General features: G+C 42.1%; 1 protein-coding gene across 2 annotated transcripts in view; it reads left to right on the forward strand.

Moving 5' to 3' along the window:
- The window catches only part of CLTCL1 (clathrin heavy chain like 1), a 94,236-nt gene that overhangs the window by 62,604 nt on the left and 17,351 nt on the right, over positions 1-14,281 (forward strand). For both annotated transcript variants that reach the window (XM_032875911.1, XM_032875912.1), the window contains exons 20-23: positions 9,625-9,808; positions 10,991-11,183; positions 11,800-11,957; positions 13,827-13,991. In XM_032875911.1, the coding sequence (XP_032731802.1) occupies positions 9,625-9,808; positions 10,991-11,183; positions 11,800-11,957; positions 13,827-13,991 (700 nt within the window). The remainder of the gene's footprint in view (positions 1-9,624; positions 9,809-10,990; positions 11,184-11,799; positions 11,958-13,826; positions 13,992-14,281) is intronic.

Genomic DNA, 14,281 nt, shown 5'->3' on the forward strand with positions numbered 1-14,281 from the left:
TACATATGAGTGAAACCATATGATAATTGTCTTTCTCTGCTTGACTTATTTCACTCAGCATAATCTCCTCCAGTCCTTCCAACTTTTGTTGATACAAAAGTTGGGTATTCATCCTTTCTGATGGCTGAGTAATATTCCATTGTATATATGAACCTTATCTTCTTTATTCATTCGTTTTTTGAAGGGCATCTTGGCTCCTTTCATAGTTTGGCTATTGTGGACTTTGCTGCTATGAATGTTGGGATAGATGTTCCCCTTCCTTTCACTACATCTGTATCTTTGGGGTAAATACCCAGTAGTGCAATTGCTGGGTCATAAGGTAGCTCATTTTTAACTTTTTGAAGACCCTCCATACTGTTTTCCAAAGTGGTTGTACCAACTTGCATTCCCACCAACACTGTAAGAGGTTCCCCTTTCTCCACATTCTCTTCAACATTTGTTGTTTCCAGCCTTGTTAATTTTTGCCATTCTCACTGGTGTAAGGAGGTATCTCAATGTGGTTTTGATTTGAACTGATGGCTAATGATGTTGAACATTTTTTCATGTGTCTGTTAGCCATTTGTATGTCTTCTTTGAAGAAGTGTCTGTTCGTGTCTTCTGCGCATTTTTTGGCTTGATTATTTGTTTTTTGAGTGTTGAGTTTGAGAAGTTCTTTATAGATCTTGGATACCAACCCTTTATCTGTCATGTCATTTGCAAATATCTTCTCCCATTCCATGGGTTGCCTCTTCATTTTGCTGACTGTTTCCTTTGCTGTACAGAAGCTTTTTATCTTGATGAAGTTCCAAAAGTTCATTTTTGCTTTTGTTTCCTTTACTTTGGAGACATGTCCTGAAAGAAGTTGCTGTGGCTGATGTCAAAGGGTTATTGCCTATGTTCTCCTCTAGAATTTTAATAGATTCTTGTCCCACATTGCGGTCTTTCATCCATTTAGAGTTTATCTTTGTGTATGGCGTAAGAGAATGGACGAATGTCATTATTCTGTATATAGCTGTCCAACTTTCCCAGCACCATTTTTTGAAGAGACTGTCTTTTTTCCATTGGATATTTTTTCCTTATTTGTCGAAGATTAGTTGACCGTAGAGTTGAGGGTCTATTTCTGGAGACACTATTCTGTTCCACTGATCTATGTGTTTGTTTTTGTGCCAATACCATGCTGTCTTGGTGATCACAGCTTTGTAATATAGCATGAAATGAGGCAACATAATGCCCCCAGCTTTGTTCTTCTCTTTCAACATTTCCTTGCCAATTCAGGGTCTTTTCTGGCTCCATACAAATTTTAGGATTGTTTGTTCCAACTCTTTGAAAAATGCCAATGGGATTTTTTTAAAGTAACATATAATGTATTATTTGCTTCAGAGGTACAGGCCTGTGAATCATCAGTCTTATACAGTTCACAACACTCACTATAGCACATATGCTCCCCAATGTCCATCACCCAGCTACCCCATCCCTCCCACCCTGCTCCCCTCCAGCAACCCTCAGTTTATTTCCTGTGGTTAAGAGTCTCTTATGGTCTGTCTCCCTCCCTGGTCCCACCATGTTTCTTTTTTCCTTCCCTTCCCCCCACGACCCCCTGTCCTGCCTCTCAAATTATTCATATCAGAGAAATCATATGATAATTGTCTTTCTCTGATTGACTTACTTCGCTTAGCGTAATACCCTCTAGTTCCATCCATGTCGTTGCAAATGGCAAGATTTGGGGTTTTTTGATGGCTGCATAGTATTCCACCAATGGGATTTTGATAGGGTTGGCATGGAAAGTATAGATTGCTCTAGGCAGCATAGACATTTTAACAATGTTTATTCTTCCAGTATGTGAGCATGGAATGTTTTTCCATCTTTTTGTGTCTTCTTCAGTTTCTTTCATAAGTGTTCTGTAGTTTCTAGAGTACAGATCTTTACCTCTTTGGTTAGGTTTATCCCTAGGTAGCTTATGGTTTTTGATGCTATTGTAAATGGAATCGGTTCCCTAATTTCTCTTTCTCCAGTGACAATTTTAGTGTATAGAAAAGCAACTGATTTCTTTTTTTTTTTAAGATTTTATTTATTTATTTGACAGAGAGAGATCACAAGTAGGCAGAGAGGCAGTCAGAGAGAGAGAAAGGGAAGCAGGCTCCCTGCTGAGCAGAGAGCCCGACTCGGGGCTCAATCCCAGGACCCTGAGACCATGTCCTGAGCTGAAGGCAGAGGCTTAACCCACTGAGCCACCCAGGCACCCCGAAAAGCAACTGATTTCTGTACGTTGATTTTGTATCTTGCCACATTGCTGAATTACTGTATGAGTTCTAGTAATTTGGAGGTGGAATCTTCTGGGTTTTCCACATAAAGTATCATGTCATCTGCAAAGAGAGAAAGTCTGACTACTTCTTTGCCAATCTGAATACCTTTTATTTCTTTTTGGTGTCTGATTCCTGATGTTAGGACTTCTAGTACTATGTTGAACGATAGTGGCGAGAGTAGGCATCCCTGTTGTGTTCCTGATCTTAAGGGAAAAGCTCTCAGCTTTTCCCCATTGAGAATGATACTCACTGTGGGCTTTTCATAGATGGTTTTTATGAAATTGAGGAATGTGCCCTCTATCCCTGCACTCTGAAGAGTTTTAATCAGGATGCTATATTTTGTCCAACACTTTTTCTGCATCAATTAAGAGATCATATGGTTCTTGTCTTTTCTTTTATTAATGTGTTCTATCACATTGATTTGTGAATGTTGAACCACTCTTGCATCCCAGGATTAAATCCAACCTGGTCATGATGGATAAGCCTTTTAATGTACTGTGGGATCCTATTAGCTAGGATCTTGTTGAGAATCTTGGCATCCATATTCATCAGGGATATTGCTCTGTAATTCTCCTTTTTGGTGGGTCTTTGCCTGGTTTGGGGATCAAGGTAATGCCTCATAGAACGAGTTTGGAAGTTTTCTTTCTGTTTCGATTTTTTGAAACAGCTTCAGAAGAATAGGTATTGTTTCTTCTTTAAATGTTTGGTAGAATTCCCCTGTGAAGCCATCTGGCCCTGGACTCTTGTTTTTTGGGAGGTTTGGAGTACTGCTTCAATTTTGTTACTGGTTATTGTTTGTTTTTAAACTGAGAAATGCTAAATGATAAATTATGGAATGTGAAATTGTATTTTTTTTAAAGATTTTATTTATTTATTTGACAGAGATCACAGTAGGCAGAGAGGCAGGCAGAGAGAGAGGAAGGGAAGCAGGCTCCCTGCTGAGCAGAGAGCCCGATGCTGGGTTCGATCCCAGGACGCTGGGATCACGACCTGAGCCGAAGGCAGAGGCTCTAACCCACTGAGCCACCCAGGCGCCCCGTGAAATTGTATTTTAATGGAATCCTATGCCCTTATTGATTACAGGATTCTAGAGATAAGGTACCTGAGGTGGCTAGGGTATTCTGTCTTGTTGTCAGGCCAGCCTCCTTTGCTAGATCTTAGTCTGTTAGTACTTCCCACAGAAAAACACTTAAAGGTGGTTCTGACTCTGTGTGCTGGCTCCTTGGACACTGTTTTTTTCTCTCACATGCAGTGGGACCTTCAAGTTCTTGCCCTTCTTTCTGTGACTTGAGCGCTTCACCAGACGTAGTTTTCCATGCAAGTGAAAGTAGCCTGAGTTAGCAGTGTGGCAGACTAGATACTATATACTTACACAGATCCTGTGTAAGTAGAAAAACTGAAAATGTAGGATGAAATACACAAATGATCCTTTAAAATGAGTCCATGAGCTAGTGACTTCTGCCAAACTCTGTTAAACGTGGGCTGTGTGTCCCTATAGGACACAGAGGACAGGAGATAAGACGCAAGGGCCTACAAAAGGTGTGAAGTGTGCAGTGAAGCCCCTCCTCAGTGCAAGGATCAACCACCAGTATCAGCCAGCCCTCTGCTGAGAGACCAGCCAAAACAAAATAAAAAAGAGCTCTTTGAAACCGTGGTACTAGACTGTGAGGACAAAACTGGCCCCGAGAAGTTGGCCTTCTAACAGGTTTTAGTACAAATTCTGTAAACTGGCATGGGATTAAAAATCCTCAAGTGAGGAATTTAATTTTAAAACGATTGCCATCAGGTAGTGCCTTCAGATCTCTGCCAAAGACAAACACAAATCCTTTTAAGAGGAGCCTACCCTCTAGCAAGGCTTCAGAGAATTCTGATATAACATTCCAATAAATAATGAGCTTATAGTAAAAATATGGACAAAATGCATAAGGAAACAAGGCTCCATTAGTAAGAGCCAGCAATAAAACAGAGTAGACTCAGATCTGCTAGAGGGACTGTGGCTATTGGAATTATCAGGCATGGAATGTAAAATTACATGTAATGTGTTTAAATACCCCCAAAAAAGATTAAGCAGATTATTTTTAGAGGTTTTAGTTATTTGAGAGAGAGAGAGAAACCCAAGAAAGCACAAGCAGGAGTAGAAGGGGAGAGACAAGCAGACTCCCTGTTGAGTGGGGGGCCCGACATGGGAGTTGATCCCAGGACCCTGAGATCACGACCTGAGCCAAAGTCAGATGCTTAACCAACTGAGTCATCCAGGAGCCCCTCAAGCAGATTTTTAAAAATACCATATACCTGATAAATAAAAAATGAAGTTCTATAATTGGATTTGAAGTAAACTCCAAATGGGTTTAGGGGCATTAGAGAATAAGAATTGAAAGATGCATGTGAAGAAATTGCAAGAATGTAGCCAAGACAGGTGAAAACTGTGAAAGAGTTTAAGATCTCTACAGGTTGAAGGTAGACCTAATCAGAGCCTCAGAGAGAGCAGGGAATGAGATCTTATTTGGAGGGGAAATGATGGAGATTTTAGCAGAACTGATGGTATCCTAGTTCTGAAATCTAGGAAACCCAGCAAATCCCAAGTAGGATGAATTTTTTAAAACCACCTTTAATAGCAAAACTATGGATCATCAAAAAAAGTTTTTTAAATACTCAGAAGATAGATTACTTATAATGAATATAAATTAGACTGACAGCAGACTTTTCAGTAGCCTCAGTAGAAGCCAAAGGATATGGGATGATATGACTTCAGAGTACATTAATGAGAAGTTGGAAATAAAAGAATTTTTAAAAATTGGGCAAATGTAGGGCGCCTGAGTGGCTCAGTGGGTTAAGCGACTGCCTTCAACTCAGGTCATGATCCCGGAGTCCTGGGATCGAGTCCCGCATTGGGCTCCCAACTCCACGGGGAGTCTACTTCTCCCTCTCACCTTCTCCTCGCTCATGCTCTCTCTCACTGTCTCTCTCTCAAATAAATAAATAAAATCTTAAAAAAAAAAATTAGGCAAATGTAAACCTAAAGATGCTGGTATTATATTGATATTATATGTTAATATAGTATGGCATTTTATGTTTTTATATATATTTTCTGTATTTAAAGCATGCAAAATAGACTTTGATATAAAAACCATTATTGAGGGATACCTAGTTGTCTCAGTCAGTTAAGCTTCTGCCTTCTGCTCAGGTCATGTTTCAAGGGTCTTGGAATTGGGTCCCGCATCGAGCTCCTTGCTCAGTGGGGAGCCTGCTTCTCCATCTGCCTGCCACTCCCCCTGCTTATGCATGCACACGCTCACACTCTCTCTGACAAATAAGTAAATAAAATCTTAAAAAAAAATTATTGAAGTAGAAAGGGCCAGTAAGTAATCCCCACTAAAATATACCCACACATATGTAAAATATTTATTTATGACAGAGTGGCTATGCAGATGGAAATAATAGACTTGAGTAAAATGATGTTGGGACAAATGATTTTATGGGTAAAAATTAAAATTGGATCTCTATGACACACAATGTGAAGATTTAAAAATATAAAGTCAAAACTATCATGTTTTTAGAGTTTATGTTTAAAAGAAAAATATAGGGGCACCTGGGTGGCTCAGTGGGTTAAGCCTCTGCCTTCAGCTCAGGTCATGATCTCAGGGTCCTGGAATCAAGCCCTGCTCAGGCTCCCTGCTTAGCAGGGAGCCTGCTTCCCCCTCTCTCTCTGCCTGCTGCTCTGCCTACTTGTAATCTCTCTCTGTTAAATAAATAAAAATCTTTAAAAAAAATAAAAGAAAAATATATTTGTGGTCTAATAAATACATAAGCCAGTTGCAAAAATATATAACCATTTGAAAAACTAGTAAATAAGACTATGTTAAACTTAAGAACTTTATCATAATAAGATGAGAAAAGGTGAGAAAAAGATGAGAAGCTACAAACAGATGTTTGCAGCATACATAAGCAAAAAAAAACTAGCATGGAGAACACATAATGAAAGAAGAACTCAAACAACCTGATAGAAAACTCAGCAAAGCACTTTAGCAGTCCTTCAGCAAGAGGAGAGACAGCTGCAAGTCTAAGGCAAGCATGCAGCCTCATCCGCCATCAAGGAAGCACAGTCTGGCCATTGTGTACCATCCCTTTCCTCCTGCAGAGCCGAGGCCATCTAGCTCTCCTAATCAGCCTTGATATGAGTGTAGAGCAGCTGGGCCTCTTACGTGCCCTGTTGGGAATGTGTGTTCCTCTTGGGAAGCAGTGCCTGTTAGAAAGTGTTTCCACTCTTGATTCTGAACCTTGAAGAAACTCGTCTCATGTGTATCAGGAGGCACGTGCAAGAATTCACAAAGAGGCACTATTTCCAATAGCAAAGATCTGAGAGCAATGTAGATACCCATCCGTAAAAGGGCTGTGGTACAGTCATCCAGCAGAGTACCATGTCACGGTGGGAGGGAGTGCTACACAACAACATGGGTGAATCTTGGACCTAATTTTTTAATACTTTTTTCCCATTCTTTTTAATTTTACAGTTAAATTGGTCTTTTGTGGGGGACGTACAATACTAGGAATTTCAACACATACCTAGATTCATGTACATAACCACCACAATCTGCGTATAGAACAATTGCCTGACTATGAAACTCCCTCGTGTGAACTACCCTTTACAGTTACATCCCCTGTACCCCTGACAATCACCCATCTCTGATTCATCACCATCAATCCAGTTGTGCCTTTTCAAGAATGTCATGTAAGGGGAATCACATAGTATGCAGTCTTTTGAGGCTTGGCTTCTTTCACACAGTGTAATTCCTTTGAGATCCATCTAAGCTGGGTGCATCAATAATTCTCTTTTAGTGCTGTATAGTGTTCTGTGGTATGAATGTACAATGGTTTGTTTATCCACTTGCCCACTGAAGGACAGTTGGATTGCTTTCAGTTTGGGGTTCTGTGAATACTGCTTCTGTAAATGTTTGTGTCCATATTTTTGTTGGAACACACCTAGCAGTTGCTGAGCCATATGGTATATGTATGTTTAACTGTTTAAGAAACTGCCAACCTATTGTTTTCCAGAGTGACTGTACCATTTTGCATTCCCACCAACAATGTGTGAGAATTCCAGTTTCTCTACAACTTCACCAGCACTTGGTATTATCGGTATTTTTTATTTTAGCCGTCCTAATAAGTGTATAGTGGCCCATCATTGTAGTTTTAATTTGCACTTCCCTAATGGCTAATGATGTTAAACAGCTTTTCCTGTGCTCACTTGCCCTTCGTATATCCTCTTGGATGAAGTCTCTCAGATCTTTTGCCCTTTTTTTTAATTGGCTTATTTGGTTTTTCACTGTTGAGTTTTGAGAGTTCTTTATACATTCTGGATATAAGACTTTGTGGGTTTTTTTTTAAGATGTTATTTATGTATTTGAGAGAGAGAGAGAGAGAGAGAGAGCATGAGAAGGGGGAGGGTCAGAGGGAATAGCAGACTCCCTGCGGAGTAGAGAGCCCAATGTGGGACTCCAGGATCAGGACCTGAGCCGAAGGCAGTTGCTTCACCAACTGAGCCACCTAGGTGCCCCACAAGTCTTTTGTTTTATATGGGATTTGCAAATATTTTTTTTCCCAGTGTGGAGTTTGTCCTTTTATTCTCCTAGTGGTATCATTTGCTTATCAAAAGTTTTCTTTTGGATCAACTCCAAGTCAAACGTCTCTCTTGTGGATTGTGTTTTGGTGGTAAGAACTCTGTGCCTAATCCCAGGTCAAAGATTCTCACCGAATTCCTTCTAAGAGTCTTGCAGTTTTACATTTTACATTTAGATATGTGGTCCAGTGTCCAACAACGTGTGAAGTTTAGGTTCATTTTTTTGCATGTGGTTGTATAGTCATTCCAGTGTTATTTGTTGGATCCGTTCTGCATTGAATTCCTTTTGCATCTTTGCCAAAAATCCCTTGGCCAGGTAGTATGATTCCTCCAACTCTATTCTTGTTCAAGATTTAGAATCAGCTTTGTCTGTATCAACCGGGAAACCTTCTGGAATTTTGATTGGAATTGCATGAGATCTGTAGACCAGTTTGGGGACAGTTGGTATCTACTGTGTTGAGTATATACAATATGTCTCTCCATTTATTTAGATCTTTAATTTTTCTCATGAGCTTTTTTATATTTTTCAGCATATAGATCATGCACATGTCTTATTAGGTTTATACCTAAATATTTCATGTTTTGGGAGCTATTGTAAATAGGTAGAAGGGGGGTTTTTTGTTTGTTTATAATTGTACATTGCTAGTATACAGAACTATGACAATGGTTAACCTTGTATCTTGATATCTTGCTAAGTTTACTTATTTATCCTAGGATTTTTTTTTTTCAAAGATTCCTTGGAACTTTCTGTCAGTCATTTTGCCTGCAAATAGTGACAGTTTTATTTTTTCCTTTCTAATCTAGATGCTTTTTATTTATTTTTTTTGCCTAACTGCCTTGACTAGAGCCTCCAGTAGAATGTTGAATAAAAGTGGGGAAAAAAAACATTATCTTGTTCCTGATCCTGAGGGGAAGCATTCAGTCTCTCACCATTCAGACCTGTGGATATTTTGTAGATACCCTTCATCAGGTTGAAGAAGTTGCCTTCTATTTCTAGTTTGCTCAGAGTCTTTAACATTAATGGGTGCTGGATTTTGTCAGATGCTTTTTCTGAATCAACAATATGATCATGTTGTTTTTCTTTTTTAAATTCTTAATATGGTACATTAAATTGATTTTCCCCCCAGATCTTTAAATGAGACAAAAGAAAACAAATTTTGTAAGATATATCTGGTATGATTAAAGGAAAGTTCAGAAACATGCAAAACTATCTATATTGCTTAAATATAGTTTTTTAAAAGACTATTTTTTTGACAGAGAGCACAAGAAGGGGGAGCAGGAGAGGGAGAAGCAGACTCCCCACTGAGCAAGGAGCCCAGTGTCAGACTGGATCCCAGGATCCAAAAACAGACCTCAACTGACTGAGTCACCCAGGCACCCCTAGATACACAATTTATATGGTCGAGCTATAAAGAACCACAAAGAGCTAATAGAGGTACAGTTCAGGAAAATAGATATCTGTGAATTGGGAGCGAAGGCAGCTTCTGGAGAAGCTGCAGCAGCCCTCCAGGGATTGGTCGTTTTCTGATTTCTCCTACTTGCTGCTTTCTCAAGGCTTTGGACCATATATACTTCATAAATACTCTGTTGTATCTATTCATCAGTCATATGTGTGTGTGTTTTAAATACTTTTAAATCGGGGACCTTGGGCTGGTCAACCTCCCGAAGAGTGTTATGTACAGCTTTCATTCCTGTGACACTGTGCTGACCACCACCTCTCCTAAGGAATCTCCAGAATCTGCTGATCCTGACTGCCATCAAGGCGGACCGCACGCGGGTCATGGAGTACATCAGCCGCCTGGACAACTATGATGCCCCAGACATTGCAAATATCGCCGTCAGCAGTGCACTGTATGAGGAGGCCTTCGCCATCTTCCGCAAATTTGACGTGAATGCCTCAGCAATCCAGGTGAGCTTCTGAGTGCTGTCATGGTAGACCTAGGGACCTCTGCCACACTGTGTCCTCATCATCACCAAGGGTGTCACACCCTCTGGTTGTTCAATGTGTCTCTCTGATCCTTGTGCTCTTTTCTGTTCATCGGTAACCCATCTTTCCAGGCTGTTGCCTCCTACTCTGCTGGTGCTCTTGCTGTGTGGCAGTCACCCACACTTGCTGGTCATTCCTCTAGACTTGGGTACCTGAATCAAAGTCATGTGATGAGCCCTGGTGACTGAGGTGTCTGATTCTCAGAGGCCCTCACACATGACGACTGTTTCAGCCCTTCACCCCCTGCTGCCTCAGTTTCCCAGAGCAGTCCCACCAGCCCTCCTGCCTACCTTCAACCCCACCAAGAGCCCTTCCCTTAGCCCTCCTCCCTTTCCTACCAGCCTGTTGACTTTTTCTGGTTTTATTTCCAAAAATTATAAACCATGGGACATAACACAATAAAAAAAATTATAAATGAAAGTAAGAAATTTTAAGGTTAAGTATAAAAAAAAGTTTCCCAATTTTTACATAATGTGCTTATATTACTTTACAATGAAAACCATAAATACAGTAAACAGTTAAGATGAAATAAAATAAACCATGGGACAGATCACTTTAACTGCTGTCTTTCTAGATTCTTTATGTCCTTGCCTCTTTCCCTTACCATTTTTACCATTTTTCTGTACCTGCCCGTGAAATCTCACATCTCCTTTTTTTGCTTCATACCTGGTCTATGGCCTTGCTCTGAGATCAAACTGTATTAGGGGCAGCTGCTGCACCTGAGCCCTTCAGACTCCTTCAAGCCTGCTTTCTGTCTGCTGAGCTATCGTATTCCCCACGGTAGCTCCTTTTTACACCCTCTATGCCCCAAGGCAACTCCCTTGTCATTCTCCTGGCCCAAAAAGCTAAGCTTGACTGTCTCTCATTTCTTTATGCCCTGTGTTGGGAGTGTCTCTTCTTCACTTGGCATCTTCCGCCTGTACAGTATAGGTCTCATCCTTTTCCTCCATTCATCATCTGAGAAATACTTAATGTCCAGTTGCTTTGGACTGAATTGAAATGGTCATGCAACTTTAGGCAAAATGTAGAACTGAACAAAAATCTGTCTGCTCTTTGGAGCTGACTCGGTGTTGTGGAGAATGCGAGCCCTCTTGTAACTCCTAGGTCCTGATCGAGCACATTGGAAACCTAGACCGAGCATACGAGTTTGCAGAGAGATGCAATGAGCCTGCTGTGTGGAGTCAGCTGGCCCGCGCCCAGCTCCAGAAAGACTTGGTGAAAGAAGCCATCGACTCCTACATTAGAGCTGATGACCCTTCCTCTTACCTCGAGGTCGTTCAGGCAGCCAGCAGGAGCAGTAAGCTAACCTCCTCTCCCCAGGGCTCTGCTTCTCACTGGTGTGAAGCCTGGCTGGAGAAGGGTGTGGCCTCCCAGGCATCTGCCCGTGTTACCCATCTAGAGATACTGGGGACACCGCTAAGTGAAAGTTTTCCAAAAGAATCTATTACTCTTATTCTGTTAATGACACTAACTCTTCAGCTGACTGTTAACTAGACACTAGCTCTTTGGTTGACAAGATAGATTAAGCACAATGGATAGCACTATCATGATAATTTTAAGGTCAGAAACTTAGACACAGAGCTTCTTCTGGCCTTTCCAGTTAACTGTGGTACTCCCTTTTCCTGGGGCTACAATAATCATCCTGTCTCCTGGTGAGGTCTTTACTTGGTGACATGGAACTTCCCATCCCCGGAATCAGCCTTCATGTGGTTCTGCCCCTTCCATCTCTCCCACCTAGGATATGGCTCTGTGTAGCAGCCACACAAGTCCTTCTAGACTTTATCTGGAGTCAAAGCCCTCACTGAAGTAGAGTGGGAGATTAAACATCTTAACTAGGGACAAAATGGGAGGAGCTGCACCTCCTGTTTAAACTTAGCAGTTCTGAATTAACCTGTTTTTGTTTTCTGTTTTAGACAATTGGGAGGATCTAGTTAAATTTCTACAGATGGCCAGGAAAAAAGGCCGTGAATCTTATATAGAGACTGAACTTATTTTTGCCCTGGCTAAAACCAGCCGTCTGTCTGAGCTAGAAGATTGTATTAATGGACCCAACAATGCTCACATCCAGCAGGTAGGCCATGCCCTGGGAAGCACAGACTGCTCCAGGCAGGTTCAGGGATCACTCCCTAGAGTGGTGCAGATCTTTGACACTGAGAAACAAGCCACACCGTGACTTAAGTCCTGTGTTAGTGTCACTGGTATGGAAATTAAGGCCCCTGGCTGTGCGCACCAGAGTGAGTCTTCTAGAAAAGGTGTCAGGACCATGTGCCAGTGTTCTGGCTGTTATCACTGAAGAGTAAAGTGAACTGAGTAACTGGCCATAGAAGAGGTATGTTGGAAATCAATAGCTTTTCCATATGTCAGGAATTACCAGATAACATTAATGGGAAGAATATTTTTTAAAGTAGGAATAACACCAAAATGTTTAAGCAGACCTCAAGGAAAAATGTTAAATAAAACTTTAAAGTCTCCTATTTCCTGGGGTAAAGTGTTAACCCCTAGAAAAAGTGATGGAGATGAAAGGATAATGGACTATATTCTAACCCCACTTGAAAGAATATACACATTTTACTGAAATAAATAACACAAAAGTGGACTTTGGATTCTTTATTTCAAGTAAGACCCAGTGAACTGTTGGAAATTGATTGGAGTTTTGAAAGGGCTTGGAAGTTCATCAGGAGAATTCTGTTATGAATTCAGAGGGAGATTTTAGACAAGGCTTCATTTTCTAACACCTTTGTTAGTTTTCTGATTATAAAGGCAATTTTAAAAGTTATGGTCACTGATTAAAACAAGACTTGGTAAATACAGGCAAGTGAAAGGAAAAGGAATAGTACTGCCCAATCCTTATCTCTGAGTCCTTAACCACGTCGGAGTGATTTAGTACAGAGAACAAAATCACTGCTAGGCTTGCTGGGCTGCTGACATGGAGCAGGGGAGGCTAAATGAGGCTAAGTGAGGCCACAGATGCAGCAAGGGGGCAGACTCAGTCCCAGTGCTTATGGAAGGACTCTTCTGGTTGTGTCTGTCTCCTCAGGTTTTGGGAAGCCAGGCACTCAGCTTGATCTGCTGGAGATTTGGGGAGAGAAGACAGGAAATGAATGATGGACAAGGAGCGAGTACCTGGGCTGGGGGAGTAGGGTTGCTAGTGTTGCGAGTTCTTCTAGGGTGACCATCATGAAGTTCCAGAGAGCCCAGGCGGCACTTTTGGGTTTCAGCTATCTGAATTTAGCTCTGCAGTCTTGGGTGTAGAGTTGGCAGAGAACATCTCTGGGCAGGACTGGGATTTGGCCGAGTGAGTACAGCCAAGTACAACCAAGAGAGTGAGTGTAGAGCCCCATGGCTTGCCAACACCAGCAAGCCAGGAGGAGAGTTAGCTGGGCACAGATGGGGATGGTGGGCAGGAGTTGGGGTGCCTGGAGGTCAGTGAGCTGGAAAGGAGGGGAGGCAGCAGGCAGAGAGTAGGTTCTCATGCCAGGTTTCCCAGGGTTGGCAGCTGACAGTGACTGGCTGTTGTCATGAGAGACACCAGGTCCTCAGAGCTAAAGCTGTCAGGGAATGAGGGAGATCTGTGGATGGCAGCAAGAACCAGGGCTGGTGTGTGGTCTGCAGGCACCTCTGGTGGGTAGTTGTGAGTGGGGAGGAAGGGACCGGCCTGGAAGCAGCAAGGAGCACATCTCTGAGGCCAGGCCCACTGGGGAGCAGATCTGGGAGATGACAGACAGCAGACATAGGAGCAGGCGATGGAGAATAGGTCCAGGGCCTGAGGGGCACACTTCATCCTTCAGTAGCTCTGTGGTGGCCCAGGCTGCTGTGTGATCAGAAAGATACTCACCTTCTTTGAAATCAGAAACACCCCTGCCACTTAGGAACTTTAGACCATCTCTAAGGAACCTTCCCATTTAAGAAGGTCTCAGCAAAGCTATCCGGTTGTTCATAGGTTGGAGACCGCTGTTATGAGGAGGGAATGTATGAGGCCGCCAAGCTGCTGTACAGCAGTGTTTCTAACTTTGCCCGCCTGGCTTCCACCCTCGTACACCTCGGGGAGTATCAGGCAGCGGTGGACAGCAGCCGCAAGGCCAACAGCACGCGGACATGGAAGGAGGTAAGCATAGAAAGTCTCCAGGTGACCACTGGTCTCTCAATCCTTTCCTCCTTATCCTTCCTTCCTCCACATCCTTGTGTCAGATGGGATGCATCTGGATGCCTGCCTTGTCTAGGCAGGGTTCCGAGTCTTCTGGGAAGGCTCAGAGAACCTTGTAAGCTAGCATTTGTGGTTGAAGCAAAGGCCCTGGAGAGTTCTATGTTGGACCAGTCAGTTCCCAGAAGCTGTCTTAATAGCATGGAATTAATCAGCATGAGAAGTACTGTCCTAATTTAAGATATTTTTAAAAA

Source organism: Lontra canadensis, unplaced genomic scaffold (assembly GCF_010015895.1).
Source record: "Lontra canadensis isolate GAN:19392208 unplaced genomic scaffold, GSC_riverotter_1.0 scaffold57, whole genome shotgun sequence".
Lineage (NCBI taxonomy): Eukaryota > Metazoa > Chordata > Mammalia > Carnivora > Mustelidae > Lontra > Lontra canadensis.